Source organism: Bactrocera oleae, chromosome 4, assembly GCF_042242935.1.
Source record: "Bactrocera oleae isolate idBacOlea1 chromosome 4, idBacOlea1, whole genome shotgun sequence".
NCBI classification, from domain to species: domain Eukaryota; kingdom Metazoa; phylum Arthropoda; class Insecta; order Diptera; family Tephritidae; genus Bactrocera; species Bactrocera oleae.
The window spans coordinates 44,597,523-44,623,057 of record NC_091538.1 but is presented as its reverse complement, the minus strand read 5'-3'; the positions used below and the strand labels follow the sequence as shown (position 1 = coordinate 44,623,057).

At 35.1% G+C, this 25,535-nt stretch overlaps 1 protein-coding gene across 7 annotated transcripts in view; it reads left to right on the top strand.

Annotated features, from left to right (window-relative positions):
• The window catches only part of Src42A (Tyrosine-protein kinase Src42A), a 130,796-nt gene that overhangs the window by 69,396 nt on the left and 35,865 nt on the right, over positions 1 to 25,535 (top strand). For 5 of the 7 annotated variants that reach the window (XM_036362685.2, XM_036362686.2, XM_014244596.3 and 2 more), the window contains one exon: positions 11,452 to 16,632. The exons of the other annotated variants lie outside the window; for them this stretch is intronic. In XM_036362685.2, coding sequence (XP_036218578.2) covers positions 11,714 to 16,632 — 4,919 coding nt within the window. In that variant the 5' untranslated portion in view covers positions 11,452 to 11,713. The remainder of the gene's footprint in view (positions 1 to 11,451; positions 16,633 to 25,535) is intronic. 7 annotated transcript variants of the gene reach the window in all.

Genomic DNA, 25,535 nt, shown 5'->3' with positions numbered 1-25,535 from the left:
CTCTGCTTAATTACCTCTTAATAAACTTTAATAATTAGAATAACTTTCAACTGTCAAACGCTCATAATAATATAAATATGTACATATATTTTCAAAATAAGTTCACAAAGTCATGTACTTGTCAACACATTAATGTAATTAGCTGATGAAAAAAATAATCACAATTACTTTTTCGGCCTAAAAGTACTAACTATATTTAATTCCTTATATGTTAATAAAAATTAATGATTACATTACATGATTGGGCTCCCGAATCCGCAAACATATTCCTCATTTTTTAATGTCTTGAATTTATAAATAATAAATAAATTCTATTAATTATAATTTTACTTCTTGCCATTAATTAGTTAACATGAAGGATGAACATACATAATAATATTCGTAACCTAAAATTACAGGAGTGTAGTTAGTAATCGAAAGTTAATTACTTGCTCATAAATAGTAATGATTACCATTACATTTATTTCCTAATCTCACAAATTTACTAAAATCTAGAATCAATTACCATTCGTAAGTAATAATGATTACAATTACATTCACTATATTTGCTTTATGACCGGTACTGCTACTTAGTTGTCATAGTGAAAAGGAGCACATTTCATATGTCATAATACTTGTAACATTACGGCATACACAAGTACTTGCCAATTATCAAAAGTAATTATTATATTTTTTGTGTGATTACATTTATAATACGTAATTGTTAATAATAATTGGTAGCACGATTATTTTTTGTTAATTACTATTATTATTACACTCACTTTTTGAGTTAATTATTTAATATGATTACCATAATAATAATTACAATATGGAATTTAAATAACAATTTTGTGTTTACGAATATTTGGCACCTTATTTATTATCATTAATATTTTATGAAATACTGAACAAAATTTAAATAAACTCAAATTTAAATACAGATGAGTCACTCAAAGTCAGTTATTGGCTTAAATACCCCCGTTATGTAAACACTCTCGGTGCATGCGTCAGATTTTAATATGCACGACTCATAATAATTCTGAAAGTTTATAGCTTTTCATTTTTTAATTTACCATTTTTTCAAAACCACATAACTGACGTTTGTATACGTCATTCCGTGAACACATAATTACTTTTTGCAATGGCGTTGAGTTTACGCTTTATCATTTGAGTGCTGATTGTTACGCCTTACCCTTGCTGCACTTGCTTTCACACACACACATACACACACACTATAACATACGTATATCAACAATTGCTTCGGATTCGAATTATTGCCAAAATGCAGCTGTTGCTTCATTGTTTACGCCTTTCACACGCCTCACAGCAGACGCAATGGTGGCGGTAATAACTCTTAAAAGTCATAAATACATGAAACAGCTTCCTTCTGCGGCGTGCTTTGATTACGCTGATTATTTTCTTAAAAAAATGTATATGTATGTATGTGTATGCGATGCATATACCTTGATTGCGCCGATTATGACTTTAAAATTAAACAATGCGCTTATGTGCTTATATGTATACTACTTATTCATATACATTTTTTTTTGTAAATATGTGCAGCTTCCTTTCTACATTTTACCAGCAACGAAAATGTGGAAGTCTCCAATAAATATGTGTCAAGCCTTTTTAAAATGCAGGAATTTTTCGTTGCCAAAAATTTTCAAAAATCGCTTGTGAGTGATTCAGGAAACCACTTGAACAGCAAAAGTCTGCATAAATTTGCATAAAATGGCATTTTTTTATAAATGGCAGTTTTTGTGCAAAATTTCGATTTTGTTTTTTATTTTTTATATTTTTTTTTTGCTCATTCCCAGCTGAAAATTAAACCTGAATGTGAGCGAGCAAACATACATATTTGTATCCACTTTGCTCACTTCCAAACTATATATTGCATTACTTTGCATGTGTTTGCATTTCGTTAGCCAAATAAATGAGAGACATAAAATCCAACAAATGTAAATCAGGAATCAGCACAACAATAGATATCCTAAAAAGTGTGGCCACCATACGTGCTTATCAGCCCAGCCCAGCTCAACCTAGCCCGGCTAGCTTCTTTGCGAATCCCCTAACTATGTTATATGCATTTTTATCCCTCAACTAAGCAATTTTTGCTTGACTAGTAACGCTTGCGAAATTAAATATACCGAAGAGAAGAAAAAATCGAAAATAATGCCTTTTGTCGCGCAGCAAGTGACCACTGAAAGCATCGAACGAAAAAAATTGAAAATTGAAGCGAAAAAGCTTGTATAAACGTACATTAAATCTGCCGCTCGTGGCATCATAAAAAACGCTTTTACTACCCATCACAGCGCTCCTAATTTGGCGGACGCGCAAAAACTGGCCACTCAAAGGTGCAGCAGCGTCACGGCGTGTACGTACCCTAATCACCAGCACAATCATCGTTGCAGTGCTCGTGGTGTTGTGGTCATGTCCGAGCCAATTGGTTTCTTGTGCCGTACATGCGGTTGTTGTTATTGTTTTTGCTACTTTACGACGATATTCCAACAAATAGCTAATGCTAATGCTAAGGCTAAATTTAGTCTGGTCTCGTTACCATTGTGCAATGACCCAAATCAAAGGCAGCAAATATACTAACATAGAGACACATATACATACATATCTAAGTACGCTTATACACTCTTTCTATTTCAATGGCTGAAATGTTTTACTAGCCAGCAACAACAACAACCAAATTTGTTTGTGGCTATATGGATGGCTAGTTAGGTGCCTGGTTCGTCGCTTAGTTAGTTGATGGTTGTTTCTACTTTTTCGGGGGTTTCGCGCCGTCAGTAACGCTTCAATACATTTGACCACAGCTAGTTGCTCGGTGGTGTATAAGTTTACAGCGTTTTGTTATATACTTTTTTAATTTTTTTTTTAAATTAAAAAAAATATATATTTTTATGTATTTGCTTTTACTGGAAATTTGCACACTAATACTTTGCGTGTGGGCTTTTGCTTGGACCTGCCGCTATTTTTCGTGCTAGTTGTCCAGCTTTTTTCGATTTTCAATTTGTTTTTTAAGTTTTAATGGCTTTCTAGCATTTTAGCGCGCCTCAACCATTGGCATTGTTATTATGTTTGTATGTACCTACATATATATTGATTAGTTCCATATCGTTTATCGATTAAATCTACGCATCGGCCGGCGACATACGAAGAGCCGGGTATAAATTATAGCAACTATTTTTTATGCTTGTCTAGAGAAATTTAATGTGTCAATATTTTTAAGGATTTTAAAATTTTAATTAAGTTATAATTTTTATAGCGTATTTTTGACATTTTAAAGGTTCGTTTTTATCATGTTTTAATTATTGAAAATAACTATATTTCACTGTAAAATGGAGACTTATGAACTTCTCAGTTGTCAATAGGGCTCAGGAGGGATTTTGAAGTTAAGAAAGCTATTGCCCAACGAAAATATTTATAAAATAAGCTTGTTTGAATTGTTTTTATTCTAGTTTAGTTTCTTAGTTTAGAATTACTTAACTTTATTTAGTAATCACAAGAAATTTAATTACCTTTTGTAATTAAAAATGATTACTGCCACTATTACTTTATTTGCTTTATAACTGGCGCTGCTACGTCATGATGAAAATTTAGCAATTACTTACGAAATACCAAGTAAATGCAAGTACCTTTCCAATTTTTACTTTGGTAGTTATTTTTCTTTGCTGGTGCGAATTGTTTACAATTGGTTTTTTATTTCTTTAGTGATGCTGCACTTTGGTTATAACAAAAATGATTACCACAATATATCTTGGAATGATTACATCTTGGAATTGGTGTAAAATCAATGTTGCTAAGATTAAGTTAGCTTTATAATTAATTACTTATGTGTAACTTTGGTTACCCTGATAATGATTACATTGTATCATTGCTGTGTTAAAGTACACCACATCTATTCTTATTTTTCATCTGCTTAATTTCTGCTAGGATGTTATTACCATTAAAAGTTGAGCTAAATAAAAAATTCTATATACATACTATATATTGTAATTTTAAGCTCAACACACAGCAGTTTTTTACTACACTTTAAAGCTCATTTGACACGTGCGGCGAGTAATATCACTTTTAATATGACTCAATTTTCACGCTGCCACATAATTGCATCATAGAGCTTGTAATTTATTACATAGCAGCACCAAGTTGTCAGAGTCATCGACTTTGCTGTCAAACTATCAACCGAACACCATTTGTATACGGGCACACCACACTTCACAGTGCGCTTCACTTGTACGGGATTATTATTATGCGGTCTTTAATGGCAGGGTGTTGAGAAAAGCCACAAGAGCAGTAAGCCGAAAAAATGTTGTGAGGAAACCAAGAGCAAAGTAAAAGAAAACAAACAAACAGTAATTAATAAGAAGAAAAAAATGCATCTGCGAAAAACCGGTTCAAAGTGGGTCGTAGTACATACTTCGTAGCGCTTTGCCTATGGTTGGCAAAAGGGAAGTTGTCTAAGTGCGCGCTCTGAACGCTCGCTGGATTTCGAATGCACCTAACGCCAGACACACTTAACAGTAATGCATCTGTACATTTCTTTAAACTGTAAGCTTTGTTGAATACTTGATTGCTTTTGCAACATATGGTAGTAACTATTTTGTATAATACAGAAATTTTTCAAAAATCTGTTTGTCAAAAAATTACAAAACTTCTAATTAAAAATTATTATTTTTGGTTTGCTCTTTTCCTCTAATAATTTGTCAATCGGATTTTTTGATACTTTTTATCCTCTTCAAACTTCTTACATTATATGTTTGTTTAGTGGTTGACGTCATTTGCTTGCTTTTCTAAAAGCTGTTTTGTTTTTAGCTGGGTTTTTTTAGTTAGTTTTTTTCGGCAATAAAAGTGTTCTATACCCAACTGGCTTCAATAATATTTGGCCTTTTTTGTCAGTTATGGCAGGTACAAATGTTTCTTTTACTTCTTAGAATTGAATTACCTCACCTTATTAATTATTGATTTCTTCTTTCGAAAATAACGAGTCAACATTATTTATTGAGTAAGAAAGTATACAAATTGTATCGAATAACAAACTGACATAAATTACGTAAAAGTGTTGACCTGATCAAGCAGTGACGGGGAAAACAAGCGATTATACAACTTTATTGAGATATTCTGGAACTGTGAATTGGGTAATCGAAATCTGGTATAGATTAAATAAAAGCGAAGATTATTAAATGCACGAAAAAAATAATTGATTATTCGATATTTTAAGTCACAAAAAACAAAATAAATTTCTACTATTCTTGTTTTAAATCATACATACATACATAGATAGAAGATGCAATGATATTTTCAATTTTGGTAAGAGCATCTGTCTGGATATCGAAAATACCAATTCGATTACTTAACCAAAATTAACTGTAATTTTAAAATTCGATTGTACTATTATTATTGTGATAATAATCGTTTACTTTGACGATGAAACGAGAGAAGAATGAATTGATTGAATACCGCAGCTTTCATAAGTCAAGCACTTTCTTTAAATAATGCGACAATTTGCACCTCATTTTATTTTTTTGTGCGAGATTCACTTTCCTGCAGTATGGCAGACGATGTTTTAATATTAAAAATTATTATGTGCATACATTAAATAATTTATTAATTATTTTAATGCTTATTGATTGAGTCTTCAATTTTAAATTGTATATTTCTTGGTTTTTGTTTAATTTTTATTGTGCCTATTATTTATTCTCCTTTTGTACTTCTTTTGCTCTTGTCTTGCTTTGTATTATTTGTTACCCCTACAGACACATTCATAGCTCGGCTTTGTTTTTAGTTCTCTGTTCACATCAGTTAAGTACATAAGTACATATGTTCTCGACTGTAGCTAATCGTGTATGCCAGTGATCTTGTCTGGCTTGCATTTTATTTATTATTATTGCCTTTTTATTTTATTCGGCACCTACTTTTTTCGCAGTCACAGTCACTCGACGCCGTCTGTACCTCCTCTCAGTACTGATAAATGCGTGACTCATCGCTGGTATTCGCTAAATATTTACCTCTTCTTCTTCATTTATTAAGCGGTTTTGTGTTTTTTATCCTTTGTTAAATGAATTTTTATTGTTTTTTCTTAATCTTTTATTTATTTCAACCTTGAAAACTCACTTATTAGTGCGACTACTACGAAGAGGAAAGGCAAGTGACGAGTGTGATGAGTATCTTTCCCATACTCATACATAGATGCTCCCGATAGCGGTTTTTTAAGCAAAACAAGTATGCATTCGGTGGCTGGAATTTTGGGAAATTTCCCGACGCTCCCGTTCACCTGTAATTAGCATAGTTTCTTCTGGAAGCAATCAAAATTTAACGCTTTATTTGCCATGTGCTCATAAAATTTTTTTTTCGTGTTTTATAGTCCAATTTTATATTCGTGAGTATCTATTGATTTAATACATCAGTTTGGTATATATGTGTATGTATGTTCAACAAACCCACACATACACATACATTGTCTATATATTTTGCATTATATCTTTTGATGCGTTTCTCATGCTTTGATGCTTTGATGGTAATGCATTAAATATTTTCATGACCTTGGCATGCCTTTTTTGCTTGCAGCTCATTTGTAGCTCACTTGCAGCTTCACTAGACCAGCCCACCTAGGGCAGCGTGAGTTTTTCGCTCTTTTTTTATTTACTGTGCAAGCGTTTTGACACATATACAGAGACCTCTACAGTTGCTGCATTACTTCAAATGTATTTAAATATTTAATGCAGAAGTGCTTAAATGCATAGCTTTTTCAAAGCTTATTTAACGTTTTAATAGATGTGGGCTATATCTCTTTGACAGAATTATTGCATAGCTAGCTGCGTTGGTGAGTTTTTGAAACCATCGAATTTTTGTTATATTTTGTTCATGAAATCTTGCACGGAAATGGTGTTGCCGTTATTGTAGCTGATAGAATTTTTTTTAATTTTGACCCCCTTGACATGAACATTCTTACCAATTATTATTTTACGATTATAATAATTTTTTTTTCATTTTAATAGCTTGACCCCAGTTTTCATTGCAACTTTTCGCCTTGCCTATATAAATTGCTTCTATGCAGAATTTTATAGCAGGCATTAATAAGTTTATCGTACTAGAGGTCCATTAGCTACTGCATTATTTTAGTAGAAAAAGTGTCAAGTGCTTGTAGATTTAAAAATGTGTGGTTAATTAGTCAATGGCGCGTGCAACGCCATTGCATCAAGTAAAAATGGTATAAGTTTAGCTATAATGATAACATTCGTTTGAGGGTTTTTATTTGAAATGAACTTTAAGAACGATTTATTTTAATTTTTTAATTTACTTTTTTTTTAATTTTTTAATTACTGTTTTTTTCTAGTAATTTTTCGTTAATTTTTTACTTTATGCAGAAATTACAAAAACTCACACATCATTTGGTTTTTCTATGCAATGGGTAAATACACTTTTTCGCACAAAAAGAAAAATATATTATTTTCGATGATTTTGTTGTTTTTGTTGTGATATTTATTTATACTTTGTTTATCATGCAAAATAGTTATGCTTTGACATTGACATTTGCGCGAATTGCATTTTCTGCATTTTTATATAAATGGAAACTCTGTTAACTCTGAACTTTTTGCTGCAAGTTTGTTTTGTTTGGTTAGCTTTTATGTTTATCGCTGTATTTCAGTGTTTATGTTTATGTTTACATAGTCTTTGTTTTGTATATGTATGTAAGTGTACATAGCGCGAATTTGTTGCAAAAAGTTGCCGATTTTTATTATTGCAACGTTCTGAAAAATAAACAAATCTCGGAAAAAACGAAAAAACTTTATTTTATTTTCAAAAACATCAAAAGCAAAACGCAAAGTCAACAACTCGTTGGCAAACAAAGTCCACTCGTTAGTCGTTCACTGATCAACTAGTTGGTTAACCCTTCAATCAGTTCGTTCAAACAACTAAATGGTCAGCAGATTTCTTTTTTAATATTTCTGCATTATTGACACTGATCATTGATCGATGCAGCCGACATGATTTTGTAAGCGAAGTTGCTTTTGTTGTGTACGCAAAGGTACATTTTTATGCTAATACTCGCTAATTCAGTTTTGGACGCAAATAGGTTTATGGAGTTTACGAAAGGATGTCGCCACTTAACCTCTTTTTGTGTTCAGTGTTTGTAAATACGTGTGTTTGATTGCGACGTGAGCAAGTTTCGAGTGAAACCCTCTGTCTATATAGATTTATTATAATAGCATTTTGTTTGATTTCTTATTATATTTTTAGTTGCAATTTATAAATGTCTCAAGTCCCATGTTGAGGGTTACATCGCTGCGTAAAAATCAGTATATTTGAGACACAAGTATATTTTTAACCGTTTTACTATTTTAGATTTTCGTTTTTATTTTCCAAAACATTTCCAATACATTCACTTCAAAAAAAAAAAAAGAGGTCAATCGTTTTTGACTCTTCAATTTGTTTTTGTCAAATATTTGGAGACAATTTCCATATTAAGGTATTTAATAAGAATCCTAGATCCTTAAGTTGAGTTGAGAAAGAATGTTTGCTTTTTCATCTGCTCCTTTCTTTATGCTTAGCTATGAGCCCATAGTAGGCTTGAATATTATAATATTCTTCTACAATGTTTTTAAATATGAAATTTCAAATTCTACTTCGCGAATATTTCGTATTTTAACTTACTATCTCTGCTACATATTCATATGTTAGAACTTCATATCTCCAACTAGTTTTATTGCTGTCTTATCTAAATGAATGTCTGGAACTGAACTCATGTAATTACTACCGTGTTTCACTGTCGCTTCATGTCAATAGAACACGGGCCACCCACACACAAAGTCTGCTTTCATAACAGTTATTAAAGCTCTAAAAAATCGTAGCTTTCGAATTGTTTCTAGGTATTGGATGAAGTTGTCGCCAGCGCGATGATTGATGACTCTTCCGCTAATTGCATAAGAACGAAAATAAATTATTTTTGAAACTACAATGTGCTTAACGAAGACAGCGCTCGTAAAACGAAGCTTATTTGTTTTGCTGTACAAATGAAGTCTCACACAAGCAAAATAAATATTTTAAAATTTTGAGCTGAAAAAATATAGATAAAACGTATGTACATACATATTTTGCTACATTGGCGTTCATTCACTGGCGAGTTGTTAATCGGGTATTTTGTACTATTTACCATAGACTGTGGAATCATAAAAAAAGGAAAAGGTAAAAAAACCATGAATTAAATTCAAAAAACAAAAAAGAATTATGTAAACTAAAGAAAAAAAACTATTCCTGAAGCGAATGAACGCCCGATTGACCACGCCAACGTTAGCTGCTCAAATACATCATATTGAGCGTCGTGCATGCGCAACGAATAAATGAATGAAAGTGCTCGCTATATATAGATACAGGTGTGTATCTATAAGCGCTGCTATCCCTTAACGACCGGCCTATATTATTACCGAATGGCGGTAAAAAGAGGAGCGCATGCGTGACGTGGACAATACTGCGCAATCCACGCTCTTGAACATACGTCCACTATACACACACTCCCACAGCGTGTGTATATATGTAAATACGAGACAGTTTGCCGAAAATAATGACTGCAATCTGTCAACGCTTTGGCCGCTCTCTCACATTGAAATCAGTCATTTACCCCTTCTCAGCCGGTTTTTGCCATTTTGCCATTTTCGCAATAAAATAGTGTGTTAAATCTATAATATTGTATGTTTGTATTTATATTGCACACTACAGCATTTTACATGCGTTAATTGAGGTGTCGCTACAAATGTGTTACATTGCTTTAGTTAGTGGGTGTGAACAATGGCTTGTCATTGTCGTTTGCTTAGCCTTATTGCAGCATATTTTGAACTTTGCAAGTGACAATGATTTTTATTGACGCTAAGTTGTCATTTATACAAGAATATACTTTTATACCCTGAACGGGGTATATTAGGTTTGTCACGATGTTTGTAGCACCCAAAAGTCCTTTTCTCACTAAGGAGCTGCTCATGTGTCAGAATGGCCGATAGCGGACTATAGCATATAGCTGCCATACAAACTGACAGATCAAACTCGAGTTCTTGTTTAGAAAACTTTTAAATTTGACAAGGCATATTTGGCATATATTATTACCCAAGGCATCGTGTCAGAATGGCCGATAGCGGACTATAGCATATAGCTGCCATACAAACTGACAGATCAAACTCGAGTTCTTGTTTAGAAAACTTTTAAATTTGACAAGGCATATTTGGCATATATTATTACCCAAGGCATCGCTGCAAACTGCGAACAAATTGTTCAGATCGAACAACTATAGCATATAGCTGCCACACAAAATTATCACTGAAAATGAATATAAAAATCTTTTTATATCCTTTAATGCTACAAAAACTGTACTTGTGAAGAGTGTTATAGTTTCATTGCAGCCGAAGTTATTGTTTTTTCTTATATTACCGAACTTGTAGCCAAAAATCACAGTTAAAAAGTTTTTATTTATTAAATAATGTAATATAATAATATTTTATCAGATGCTGGTTATTATTCTTTTTCGCTTTAAACAGCAGCCGCTTTCCACACCACTTCCCTACTCGCTAAGTTCGAGTTGTACTCGTTTACTAAAAAAAAATTTGCTGTGGACACGAAAAAATTTTTTTTCAGTTAAACTAAAAAGAAAGACGAATTTAGTTTTTTTTTTTTTTGTATTTTGAAAGAAATATTATTTTGCAATTCCTTTTAGCTATGATTTTACCAGCGATGTGAATTTATACCAGTCTGTTCGATTCGCCGCTTTCGGAGGCGTCTTGTATAAGGCAGCTGCTGTATCATATTACAAGTATAATCAATTAGGAAATAAAATAGATAAATTAGTTATTTTAGGACAGGTTTTGGGTGTAGTTTCATGTTTATGAGCTGTGCAATGACCTTTTATTAATTAATCATATTATCACGAGTAGAATTCTCATGTAGTTTTTAACATTTTTCGGGTCTGTTAAAACAGATGAGGGAATAGAAATAAATTAAAATGTATATCACTTTTCTATCTTGTCTTTAATAGCTTAATGGTTTCCTCAGCAAAAGATCGGTCTGAAGTCTTTGACGATATTGTCTGACAATTTACTGAAAAATTTGATCTCTTGTTCGACCTTAAGTAAATTTACTTTCGATATTTTTAAAAAATGGCTTTTATTTGTGTATATTTAAGCTCATCATGAAAATCTTTCCTAAAATTTTCGAATATTTGAGTGGTCTATCGTCGAGACAATACATGGTACGATAAACATGATTTTGTGTTCCACAGGGCTTAAATCGTTGATTTCACTAATTACATTTCACACATTCTTTTTTCACAAGCACTTAATTACTCCCTGGTTCTAGAAAGTGATCTGCAAACAACAAACAACGCAAATAGTGTCACGAAACAGCAAAAATAATCGCACGAATTTGTGCTTTTCCTTAAAGAAACATTTCCATTAATTAGATTCTCATACTCTTTCCCTATCTCAGCGTATTATAGCAACACGCGTTATTTATAATGCTGAAAAAAAAAGATAAATAAAGAATAAACGAGGACAACTGTGTATGCAGAAACATACTAGAAAACAACTAACACTACGTTAAAATACTAATAGTAGTTAGCGGTAAAACAACAGCAATAGCAATCCAAATAAATAGATAAATATATTGACTGCTTCGATTCCAAAAACTTGCCAATGACAATACGTGTTTACAGTTAAATTAAGCGCAATTAGCGATATCATAAACACACATGCGCACCGAAAGCATTTCGAGCAGGCGACACAGTTGTGCATCCGCATACGCCACTGCAACTGCCACAGCCACAGCAACGGCCACGGCAACAGCATCCGTTGTGGCGGCTGCAGCAAGCGCCACCAAAATGGCAAGCATGCCGGTCGTGTGGTGCACCGATCCAAATTCAGTGAATAAACAACCCACAGCTTTCGCGCTCCACGGCATACAATTGCAGGGAAACGTGACCGAGAAACAGGTGCTAGCGCTGCGCGAACTGGTGAATGCCGCCGCCGAAGGTAGACTCATATTGCCCGCGGACGGCTCATTCGTGCTGTTAGACAGTGGCATTAGCATCGAAAGTTCGATTGTAAATAGTAATGGTGGTAGTATTGGTGAAGGCGCCGTCGTCGATACGGATGGCAATAAAGAGAACACAGCGCAGAATGTCACACCAAATGTGACGCATGGCTGTGGCGCCGAGGAGAAACAAGTTAAAAATACTTATATACTAATGCCTGTGACAACAAACAAGCCGCGCGCAATCACTGACTTGCCAGTCAATGTAGACCACACTACGATCGACAAAGAGGAGGAGGAGCGAGAACGCGAATTAGACGAAGCGTTGCTCGAAGTGTCGCCACAGCAGTTTGCGGACGATGAGGAGGAGTTCGAACCGAAATACTCTACATTCACGCCGCCCAACTCCACTGCCGAAGATGAAATTCTCTACGAATTTCTCTGCTGCGCGAAATGCATGAATGAAGTATACGCCGCCAGATGTCAAGCAAATGCTGCGACGCGCATGCGCAATAGCAACTGTCAGTATGCCTCAGCAGTCTATCCGCTCAAAAGCAATCAAAGCCGACGTGCTTTAGCCGCAGAACGTTTACAGCGTTTACTCAGGACTTCCGGTCGTCGTAGCGCCTTCGTGGACTGGGGCGGCATACCAAAAACGGCACGAGCCAATGAATCGCCCACGCCATTAGACGATCCTGTCTACAGTATTGCCAATAAGTACACGCGCCGTTACCATCGCAAGCATTGCCTCAACTTTGCCTCTGCATTGGCGGCACGTAATCGGCAAAATCGTCACAAATTACCAATGCAAAGCGTAAAAATCTTTCATAATCGTAGCATTGCAATCACAAATGGCGGTAGCTGTGCTGGCAGTGGGACCAGCAGTAGTGTAAGCAATAGTCGTAGCAATAAAATCGGCTGCATTCCGCTGCCGACATTATCGTTACTGCCCGCGTACGCTTCGGTGAATAAAAAGCAAGTTGTTAAAGACGCGACGACACAGTCGTCAAGTAGTTGTGCCTTGCGAGCGGCGGAACGATTTGGAGAAATGCAAGTGTCGATGGAGAGTAATAGCGGCAGTGAGAAAACGCTGGGGAATGACCCGGAGTCTGAATGGTGCGGAGCGCTAAGTTTGCTCACTACAGAGCGCGTGGCTTGCGCCGAGCCAAACAACTGTGATACACCAATGGACGCGACAGTAGCCGCTTCCGAAGTAGTTAAGGATCTAATTAGTTTCGATGATGATGACGACAATGGTAGCGATAAACTAACGGCGAGCCGCAGGGCTTGCACTATAGCGCAAAACTTCGCTTGTGATACGAAGACCTTCGATTTATTGTGCGCTCCGAATCAACCGTTGGCCGTCATAGCGGACGAGCACGAACACGCTGACAGTAACGTCAGTGCCGGCACAAACAACTGCAACCTTCCATTGTCAGCAGATGCGCTTTGCATGCAAATTAGCGAATCAGCCGAATTCGGGGCCTCGCCAGCGATACAAAATTTCAGCGACGATAGCGTAGCCGCTGCGAATGCTGTTGCAGTTGGCGCGCAACCGTCGAGCAATAATTCCAGTCGCAAAACAAGTTTCGACTCAACCTGCACCATTAGTTCAATGGATTCTGGCTTTATTGAAATGCAGAATAAGTTGGAGAGCTCTTTGCAGAGCGCCGCTGGTGCACTACTCTATGCCGCTTCTGCCGCGAACGCTGCAAATGCCCGGCCTTCGCTGGCGCAAATTTTTGACGGCGTTTGCAGTGTGACGGATCTGGAAAATTCCACAGTGCAAACTAATGGCAATAATGTGCGTGTTGGCTACAATACGGCGGAACCGTGCGATGCTCCCGAGAAGATAGCGCGCCTCAACTACAAGGAATGTTTGACGCAATCGCGCAATCGACGCAAGTCCTATGAAGAATTCAAAGCAATGTTTGCCGCAGCAGCGCATTTGGATGGCGCGCATGGTGCGGTATCGGAAGCATGTGCGCGGCGTAAGGCGCTGCTGGCACGTACTGGCAATTGTTTGGAAAAGGAAATTCAATACGCTGCGTCAATGACAATGCAAACAGCATTACCGCATGTAACAACAACAACTACTATGTCCGAGGTTTCACAGACGACGCTGACTGGGGCGACAATGTCGAACGCATTAGAATCTATATCAGAACAGTCTGCGACCACAGGCGAAGAGAGTCACGGTAACGCGGCTGTTAATGCCCTGCAAAGCGCCGCGTCTACACTTGCCAATCATGAAATCGGTGCTGCGTCCGACCAGTTAGACACATTTGTAGTGAACAGCAACACGAAACCGGATTGTGTAAACAAGTTTGTGGTGCGCACAGCTGAAATGGATACTGCTGACGTGTCTGCCCCACTGAAAACACCACCAACCACAGCGACGACGACGACGACGCAAACGACAATACCGCAACGGTCAACCACAGAAATTTTGCGTAAGAACTCGGATTTTCTATCGCAAATACTCGATCAAAAGGTGCTTGCGGCCAAAGAGAAAGAAAAAGCGCACATACGCCGAAAATCGTACGAGGAGTTCAAACGTTTGGTGCGCGAATGTGAAACAATGGACACCTTGGCGGCCGAGGCCGGCGGGCCGACAGCCTCAACGGTCACACCATTCAAACGCCAAAATTCGCGACATCGTAAAAGTTACGCATCATTTTTGTTGATGCGTCGCAACTCACTAAAAGAGCAGCAAAAAGCGGCAGCTGCGGCAGGCTCCATAGTGACTACGCCCGCGGTGTGCGACGCTGGGTCCACCGCAAGTGTGAGTGAGGTGCAGCAACCAAGCAACGTCGGTGCTATTGTACCCTCGGCGTCAGCGTCCATCAGCAAAGGTGTCTGCGGTGGTAATAACTATAAGCGCAACTTCAAAATCTACGATAAGCTTGTTTATGGCACCATTTATGACATCATTCAACGCAAGAATGATATTTACAATCTAACATACCATAAGTATGACAAATATATGACATATGGCACCATTTACGAGATTCTGCACCGTAAAACATCGCAAGCCTCTTCGACCGCTTCGTCCGTCACAAGTGCGGGCGACTTCTTTCAACGCAAAAGTCTTTCGGCTATTTTGGAAAAGGATGTCGCCGCGCGGCATGACCGTCGCGATAACTCAACGAAGACGGAAAAAGATAACAACAGCGAAGGAAAGGATAAACACAAACCATTAAAGCCCACAATGATTTACGATATTATACAAAAGCAACAACAGGCGCAGAGCAACGCGTTGCAGGCAACATGTATGGATGACCGCAGCGCGTCAAATTCGGTCACCACAGCCACAAATTCTACTGCGCGTTTGGGCAACAATCGCAAATATGGTACGATTTACGACATCTTGCAAATGGAGAAATCGGATGCATGCAGTGCGCTGACGTCCGCAACCTCATTCGCGACGCATCAAGAATCAAAGAATCGTTTTATCGTCAGCAAAATCGATGAAACCGCTGTCATGCCGACAACTGCACAGCACGGCTTAGAAATACACACATCCAATGTGGACAATACAGGTACAGTCGCCGATAAGCTGCGGCATGGCGACGATGCCGCCCATTGTGATGCGCAGAAGTCTGTCAAAACAACGAAGCCAAACAAAATGAGAAGACTGTCTAATATATTGTCCTATAGTAAGCTACATTCCAAGTCGGAGAAGTCGTCGAGCAGCGAACGTATCGATGAGCAGCCCGAACCTGCGGACTGCGCCGAAGACACATCCAAATCAAAGCACCATGTCCAGCACAAGCGACGCGTTGGCATGCCGCAACTATTGCCGTTGGACAGCGAGGAATTATATGCGCGCATTGTGGCACAAAACCGCGCCAACTCAATTGCCGGCTTGCAGAAAAATTCTGGTGGTCCTATTATGAAATCCAGCTCGCTGGATGCCATTTCCACCACTGCTGCAGCTGCGGCTATACTGATTTCCCCACCTGCCACACCTTCGCCACCGTCGCCGCGTCGCAATCTGAAGCAGCATAATTGCCTGCAGCGGTCCGGCGCGCATGCGGCTCAAAGGTTTCTGGTCAAAAAACTATCGCTGGAAAGCTTTGAACCGAGTCGGGTGCGTCAAGAACGCTCACCACTGCGCCGTTGGTCCAATCAAATGCCCATTAAATGCAATTGTATGCTGGTCAGCGATTCGCGCGATGGTTCACCCATTTCTTTTTCGAGCAGCAATGAAGATTTGTGCACATGCGCCACAACTACGGTCAATGAAACGACAGCGCAATGGCAACGGCATAACTTTAGCCGTGAACACCATAAACACGAATCACCACAGCATACACATACGTGCCCGAATTTCTTGACATTCACACTGAACTCAAACGCAACAACGACAACGGATAAAGAAAACGGCGCTTTTTTGCCATGGTCTCCGTCTTCGCTGTGTGTCGGTAATGCCGACTGTGCTTGCGCTTCGCTGGAGGATTTCAAAAATTTCCGTCTGAATGCGTCATCAAGCGCTACAACAAATGCCGCGAACAATGGTCACCCAGTTGCGGCGTCGACGGCGAAGGGCAGTAGCTCAGCACTGGCTCTCACCAAGAAAGCCAAGTCGCGCCGCCTGTCGGAGTTTACGCGTGGCGAATTCTTAAACGAAAAACCGTAAGTGTTGCGTGCATATATTTTTATTTAATTAATCAGTCTTTGTTAATGTCGTCTTAAGCTCTTTTTTTTAATTTTTATCACATATCGCTGATCAGAAGGTAAACATTTTTTATGACACTTTTGTGAGAATAGTTGAATATATTTAGCAGAATTAAAATTTCTACAAATCTACGAAGCCTTTGTAGTCTTTGCGTATTCCGCCTTTCTATCAGCTATCATTAACTTAAGCTGAATTAAGCTGCAATCCAAAAGTCTTGAAGGCTATATTATAGGAATGTAGACTCCTTAGCGTCGTCTTAATTAATGTACTCTCTATAAGGTTTTTTGAAAGTAAGAGTTTTATTCAGCTGTCAAATGACTTATGCTGAATGCCACAACCGTTTTTTACGAATTTTTAATTATATTGTAATCTTATCAAATTTTTTCCGTAATTTCCTCTTATAATTTAGTTGCCTTGTTTATATTTTTTGAAACTAGTTTATTATTCAAATTTTTTATACTACATTAAATTATTGTTAAAAAAAATACAAGTTAAGAAGCTTTTATTTTATTTTTAAAATTTTGGAGTACACATCAAGATTTAGATATTTTGTCATCCAGCACTTTTCAGCAAAGAATTACTTAAGGTAAATAAACGCTGAATGGTAAAGCGCTTGGAGATTTTTATATAGAATTAGGAATCTTTGCTTTCGGACTATCAGGTTTTTCAAGTATATCACTGAATGCCGTTTTATTCAGCAATAATTTTCTTAGTATGTATTATTGCCTAATAGTAAACCGCCTGGAAATTATGGTATGGCGTTGCGCTCTTAGTCATTTAATCGAGAATATTAAACACCTCGGATACGTTAAACTTTTTTGTAATAATAAAAATGGTATTCCAACAGTGAACTAAATTTTTATAAACGCCTCATCTGGACGATTTGTCGCCGAATAAAAAAAACCAACATAATTTTAGACATTTATAAGCCAACCCTCAACTAATTATGGCGTTATTTCCCCGCATTAACGACAACCTTCCACATAATTTGTTCGGTGATTTTTTGTTGTTTTGTGCACTGCTAGCGTTAGGTGCTTTGATATTGTTTTAGAAATGACTGCTATCATAAAAATATTTCTGTGTACATATTAAAAATATTTAATATGCCCTCGTTGTTATAGTATTTTTTTTTGTTATATGCTCGCACGCTAATAGGCCAAAATTTATGCTGTACGCTCGTAAGTACAGGCATATAAACCTGACCTGTTTTTGATGAGCCATTAAACGCCTACAACAACATGCGCTACATGCGTGTATGTTTCATTGCAAGTTTGCATAATGTTGTTGTACTGTGATTTTTTTTTTGCAGTAATCGAACAGAATCGAATTACGTATTTTTATTTTACATTGTTTGCATAGTAATCACTTTGTTTATATACGTATACTTATATATGTATGATATCGTATATATATACTTTTCAATTGATAATTAAGGGTTTTTCGCCGCTAGCCATCGTTCAAGCCCATTATTGTCATGTCAATGCTTGTAACATTGCGAATTGATTATCATTCGTCTGTCTCTGCGATTTAATGTTAATGAAGATGTACATATTTTTATAGGCAGTTATTGCAAATTGTATGCAAAGTACGCATATATCACTTAGCATTCCATTCATAGTTTTGAATGACTAGCGTCTGGGAGTTTTTGCACTGATTTGTGCTCTCATGCATACATACATACAAATGTACATATTGTATATGTATTGTATGTATGTATAAATTGATATTATGTTATTTACATTTTATTTATTAACCCTCCGCTAATTTTAACACAATATTCATTGATGAAATGACGCGCTTTGCCAGCAAGTTATGCGGTTCTTTTATACAATTCTGCTGAAGACAGAATTTATGTTTTGTTTTTTTAATTATTGTGAAATTTTTGTGCTGAATGGGGATTTGCTTATTTATACCCCCTTTTTCTCTCACTTCTCTTCTTGGAATGCGGGAAATTACACATGGCTGTAGATTTCATTCATGATTTTCGAAGTAAGCAAATGTTTGTCTGCTAATTGGTTGTGTGTATTTGTATGAAAATTGTACATGTTTTTGTTCTGACGTGCTTAGTTGCTGAAAATTTCACCAATTTGTAAAAAAAAGCAATAGCGATACTACCACTTAATTTTTATGCTAAGTATTTGCAAAAAACACTTTGATAAAACACTAACAAACTATTTTATTTTCTCTTTGCCTCTAACTCAGTTAGATTCGGTCTGGTTCCAGATTTAAAAGTATGGATTCTACATTTTGTCTGAATATACATATTTACTTACATATATTCTTATTCCATTTACTTCGATATTTATTAATTTAAAATTTTAATCGCTTTGACCAATATTTAACCGAGCGCAGCGTTCTTTTGCAGTTAGGTCAGAAAAATGCATTATCAGAAACTAACTATTTTAACTAACTAATATTCAATTTCACCTGCAAAAATAAATAGTATAGTAGATACAATAGTTAAAATTTTGATTTTTTAACGAAGTGGAGCTGAAAATTTAATTCGTATGGTTATATGCGCCTAGTCTCATTTTGAGAAACGACTTGAAAAAGCTTCAGAAAGCTTCTTAATTGAGTCCATTAGCATTCTATTTAAAATTTTATTGAATTAGGCAAAAATTAACGCGTTCTATGAGTAATCTATTATGATAAAATAAATTTTTAATTAAAATATTGTAATTCAAAACGTTTAAATAAATATAAAATAAATAAAAATAAAAATAAATAAAAATTTATTCAAGCTTTTATATATTTATTAGTGGAGTGTCAAAAAGTTCCTTACGTGAATTCATTAGCATTTTTTCTCATATTGTAGTAGTGTAGACTACTCGCTCATTGTGTAAATTAAGGGGTTTCAAATAAAGTTTTTCTTAATTTTAAATATTTGAAATTATCCAAATGAAAACAAAAATTATCCCAGTTTTATTTGGATAAGAATATGAAAATACAGAGGTTTCAGAAAGTCTCTTGAAGTGAATCAATTATCACTATTTCATATGACATAAATTCAGATAATCTGTTAATTGTCTAAATTAAGAAGTATTTATTACAATATATAATAGTGACTTTCTTAATTGTAATCATATAATTGAATATAAAACTACAATATATTTTGATCAACTCTAATATAATGAGCAAACTATGCATGTAGGCATTAGTTTAAGTTATTTTCGTAGCGTTCCCGCAAGTGTACTTATTTCCCATTCGGATTGATTACCAATTTCAAGAACATTACCAAGTTAACATTTGTCTACATTTGTATGTATGTTTGTACATATGTGTATGTGTGTGTGATTGCGGTCTACTCGTAAATGGTTTTATAACAAGCCTTGGCGATTGAAATGTCAACGATCAACGTGACGAAGATACGATTACTTATTGCAATTGCCTTTAAGTGCGAGTGCTTCTGGCTTACATACATATATATTTATATGCAAAAATATACAAAGCTACATAAATTCGCGAGTACATTTCCTGCTGACATCCATCACATGGCTACATTGACAATGTTAAAGTTAGCACAAGCGCAGCCAATAAATCAAGGTTGTACAACAAAATCAGTTGATAATGCAAAATCGGTGAATTAAATTTAATACATTTTCAAAAACTTACAAACTTACGTTTTGCATTTCGCACAAGAGTCAACACGTGATACCGCAGCTTGACGCAGGTAATATTTTCCTTAACACGAGGGATTGCTGATAAATTGTGGGCTGGAAAATAAATGTGCTTATTTACAATTTCAAGGTACATATGTATTATATGTGCGATATTGTTAACACGAAATTATTTACATGTGACATGAAAACTGTACAAATTTATACTGTAAACTGGACGTTGCTGATGCGCCGCGCCCCTGCATTATCCAACTTTAATTACTGTCTTTCTTTGTGAAGCTAGTTGATTAAATTTATCGGCTCGTTTCTAGCGGTGCCTTCATGTGGAACATCAAACAATTAGCGAATGTATTGTCTTTTTTGTAGCTTCTGTTTTTCATTTTGTCGACAATCGTTTAAACGATAGAGCCGGCAGAGATTCTGAGCGTAATTGTTGGCCAAAGTTTTAACAAAGCAAATAAAAGCGGTGTTTAAATGCACATAAAATACATTTACTTTTTTAAAGTCAACCCTGGTGATGTAATAGAATCTAGTTGTATTATATTCGTAATTTCTCTGCTTCCTGTGGTAAACCCACTGCTATCTTTGCCAATAAAATTGCATGTGAAGTCATCCAGTTGAATTTAATGAAGAATAGTATGTGAACAGAGTTGTAACTAATGAAAAATAAAAAAATTTTAATCACAAAAACAGGATTAAAAATTTATTTTTGGTTTTAAATCCCAATTATTTGATTGAAAAATCGTATCGAATCGTAAGCATATAATTTAGAACTAAAAAATAATTTGCTTTGGAATTAACATTTTTTCGTGTTCATTCAAATCAAAAAGTATTGCAATATTTTCAATTTTGAATTCCAAACATCTTGGATTAAAAATGGAAATTTAACTTTTAATCCCAACATCGGGATTCAAAAATGAAAATCTAACTTTTAATCCCAAATTTTTTAATCAAAACATTTGCAACCCTGTATGTGAATATCTCATAACAGTGGTATCGTTTCATTCGCATCTATATTTTAACTTCCCGCTAAGAAAATGGAAAATTTTCTAAAAATCGGGAAGATATTGGCTTCACCCCATTTTGCAAAAATCGAGTTCTCAACAGATCTCGACGTTCTGAGGGTCGAGGAAGCTTCCCCGAACATTTCTACGATGATGTCCGTATGTATGTATGTATGTGTGGATGTATGTGTGTGTGTGTGGATGTATGTGACCCTCTTATAACTATTAAACTGCTCAATCGATTTGAATAAACTAAACGGCATTCCAAAGGGTTTCATTGCACTTGAATTTCGTGTAAGTTTGGACCCAATCGGACCAGTAGATTTCGAGAAATCTCAAAAATAAAAATTTTGAAAAATCGTTTTTTTCGAATTTTTTCCAAACGACTTGACCGATCGACACCAAAAACTAATCAGTTCTAAACCTTGAAAAAACACATCGTTTGCCGCAAACCGGGTCGAAATCGGTTGATTTACTTGCTAGATATCGAAAACGAAAAATTTCGAAGAGCTCAAAAGCAGTGAAAAAAGCGAAATTTGAACGTTAGCGTATGAAATTAGAGGGAAGTTGCAGGGATGGCCCTTGAGGCCAACCGTTTTCCACATTTTTTTTAATATATCAGCGTATTTTTTTGAAGGTTAAAACCAGTGCACAGATTTGATGAGATCCTTCTTTTTTTGATATTTATTTGTTTCGTTTATAATAATGGATTTTACACTAATCCCCTGGCTGATCATCTCATTTAAATTGTATGTAATTTTCATATATCTAAAAGAATTTTTAACAATAATCTTAATTTGTATGTATTTCTATAAGTATTGAAAGGCTTCCACGCTTTCAAACGCAGCTAAATATCACTATTTTACATGAATACAGCTAAAAAAGGTTTAGTTAAAACTTATGGAATTAAAGCTTCATTAGAGAGGGAGTTTAAATTTTCGAAGACTAAGCACTAAGTTTCCACATTCATGTCAACAATAACACCTTTTTACATGTAGCTAGTCAATCTTTTACACTTTCAAAGACTTTAAGCTTTTAATACTTTTTTATAACTCACCGAAAATAGAACTGGGAAAGTTTAGTTGAAAATTATGGCATGAAAGCTCGGTTAGAAAGGGCTTTTTGTACAGCTTATCGAAAGTACAGTTAGAGGAAGTTCAGATGAACCTTATTGTATGAAAGCTTTATTAGAAAATTTAAATTTTCAAGGACAATTAAGTACTATATTTACCATATACCGGACTGGAAATCGTAAACTTTCAATAATGCTGTTATCTCTTTTTATTTCTTTTTTGTTTCTTTTTTGAAGCTTATAAATTGTTACTATTACTTCTTTTAATTGTCTGAAAATTAATATTGAAAAAATTTTGTGATGATAATAAGCGTAATCACATTAATTTATGCAAGCTATGCAAAAATTGAGATCATCACGTAGGTCAGTTCTTTAAGCTTCGCTTTAGAAAGCTTTCTATGAGTAAGCTCAAAATATTCAGCTATTTTAAAATTATGTTGGATGTAAATTTCTAACCACCAAAATTTATATTCTTAAACTCAATATTTCATGCTTCTTTTCTACAAATGTGACTGTTAATCCCTTGTTCTAAGAATATTTGAACTACGCAAAATATCAAAAATCCATACCTGCGGATTTCTCATAAACAAAAATTAGCAAATTAAACACAGCTGTCTGATTATACAACTGAAAAAAGTGTACTTTCAAATTACATACATATATATATACTTTTACACATATAAGAGAAAAGTAAAATCTTGTTAAAAGATAAATAATAAATGCTGAGCTGAAGGAACATGAAAATCAAAAGCTACCTGCTTTTTGTACATTCAGTTAAAATTGAGTATATATATAATATTATATTTATATATCTTTGACCATATGTAGATATATATTATTGACACTTTGAACTTTCGACGCTCAAACAAAAAGCAGCAACAAACATTATTGTAAAGAAATAAAAACTTTGTCGTTATGGCAGAAATAAAAATTTAAACAATACATACATTTATATATACATATGTATATGCTAATATCATGCATACACACTTAAACTAATTATAAAAAACGCTGCAAATTAACACTGTGTAACATTGAGAAAGTGATTGAAACGAAGGTTTATTTGTTTTAAAAAGCAACGCATTATTTTTATTGCCAATAATTTTGATGTGCTTCAAGTTTAAGCGTCGATTAGACTTAGCAAAAGTAAGCTTAGCTAACAACCTGTATTTATTTGCGCTAAAGTATGCCTTAAAGCGGGCATATTGGTAAGCTAAAATGGATAAATTGAAACCAATTTGGCTTTAACAAAACCTAACTTCGCACAAAAAAATTTGTAAAATTGAAATTAAATTATTTAATATATATTATAATTTTACTCTGCTTTGCTCTGCTCCCATCCTTACATATTTACCATTTCTAATTATAAAAAAATATATATATAAAATCCCTTTTTCATTTTTTTATTTATTAATTTTTTTTTTTTTTTAACAATTTTTTTTAATTTTTTTCAATATACGACTTTTTTTCGCAATTTGTTGTTCATTATTATTAGCGAAATTGATTAAATTAAATCGTAATTAAGAAAAATTAGAATGCATCATAAATTTCATCTAAAAATAAACGTTCTTGATGTTGTTTAATAAAATATGAATATTTGCAGCAACAAGCGAAGCATATCAAACTCTAATTATCATATTTTCAAAAAATAAAAAGTATTTTATAAATTTAGAATTCTTGCTTCACCGAACTTTAATTTACAGGTCGCCAAGCTTTAAATATTTGACATGTGTACATTTAATCCCCTTTAGAGCTGCTCATATTTCGGAGCCACCGATATCGAACCACTATAGCATATAGCTGCCATACAAATTTTTGGCATGTATTATCGTCTAAGGCAATGGTGTAATCTCCGAACATATTGTTCAGATCAGCATCCTATAACATATGGCTGCCATACAATCTAAACTATCAAACGTACGAATAATTTTTTGTTATTTTGAAATATTTTTATTTTATATTTATTTTTTATTATTATTTTTTTTTGTGTTACAATTAAATAATTATTTTTTCCTAAAATATTTAGTAAAATTGTATATTCCGTAGAGTTCAAACTTAAATGCATTCCTTAAGCTTAGTACCGATCGATCGAAAGCTTAAGTTTTGACTTAGTTCAAAAGTGTTTAACTAATTTTGACATTAATAATAATTATTACAGAATAATTAAAAATTATTACTAAATAAAGTACTTAAATTTGCCAATAAACTGCTATAAAATTTTTACTTTTATTATAAATAAACCCCCTCAAATAAGAATATCTATTGTGATATAACTTTTAATAGCTTCCAAATGTACACATTTACATACACATGTCATATATATATGGCAACTGTGCGTAATTTTCTGGGGCACCGTTACTATATGATTTGATTACTATAACCAAAAAAACAAAACACACACAAACATATAACAATAATGCATGGGCTTCTTTTAGGTGTGCAGATATATACAAACAACAAATACAAATCTTATACTATAAACAGCACCTACAAACCCAATAGGTAAAGGTGCTTGGGTTTAAAAAAATACTGTTATTCGCGCGTCATAAAAATATACTTAAATTTACCAGCAAGTGGCAAGCAAATGAAATAACTGCATTTGCCACACATTAACCGATTTCTCGCACAAACACTTACATACATCCTCCAACACATTACCCAAGTTGAAGTTTTATGATTTGTTTGCCATTTTCAGCTGCCTCGGCACACACAAGTTTTTTTTATCTAAATTAAATGTCGCTAAAAATAGCTTAAATAATTGCCTGCGTGTTGAGTGTGGCATGTTATTATTAAATACAAATGCAACAAACGCTGCCATAACGGTGTGGCTTTTGCCGTGTTAACTGTGTTCCACATACGCCCCGGTGCACTTAAATTGCGCCAAAATTCAGATGTAATGCAGATATCCTGCCGCCGTTGGCCACTTGTAAACAAGCCACTTAGCAACACAGGCGCATGCAGAAAATTGCCGCAAAACAACAAAAACGGACACACACAGTGGCAATTAGCGAGCAGCAGTAGTTGAGTAAAATGTAGTAAGAGTCATCACTAGTAGCGGTTGTGTGGTGGCAGTCGTGTCAGCAGCTTGATCTGGCTCTGTTGTGACACAGCGCACACGCATCGGCATCGTCATCTATCGTCAGTATGTCAGCAGCATATCCGCATAG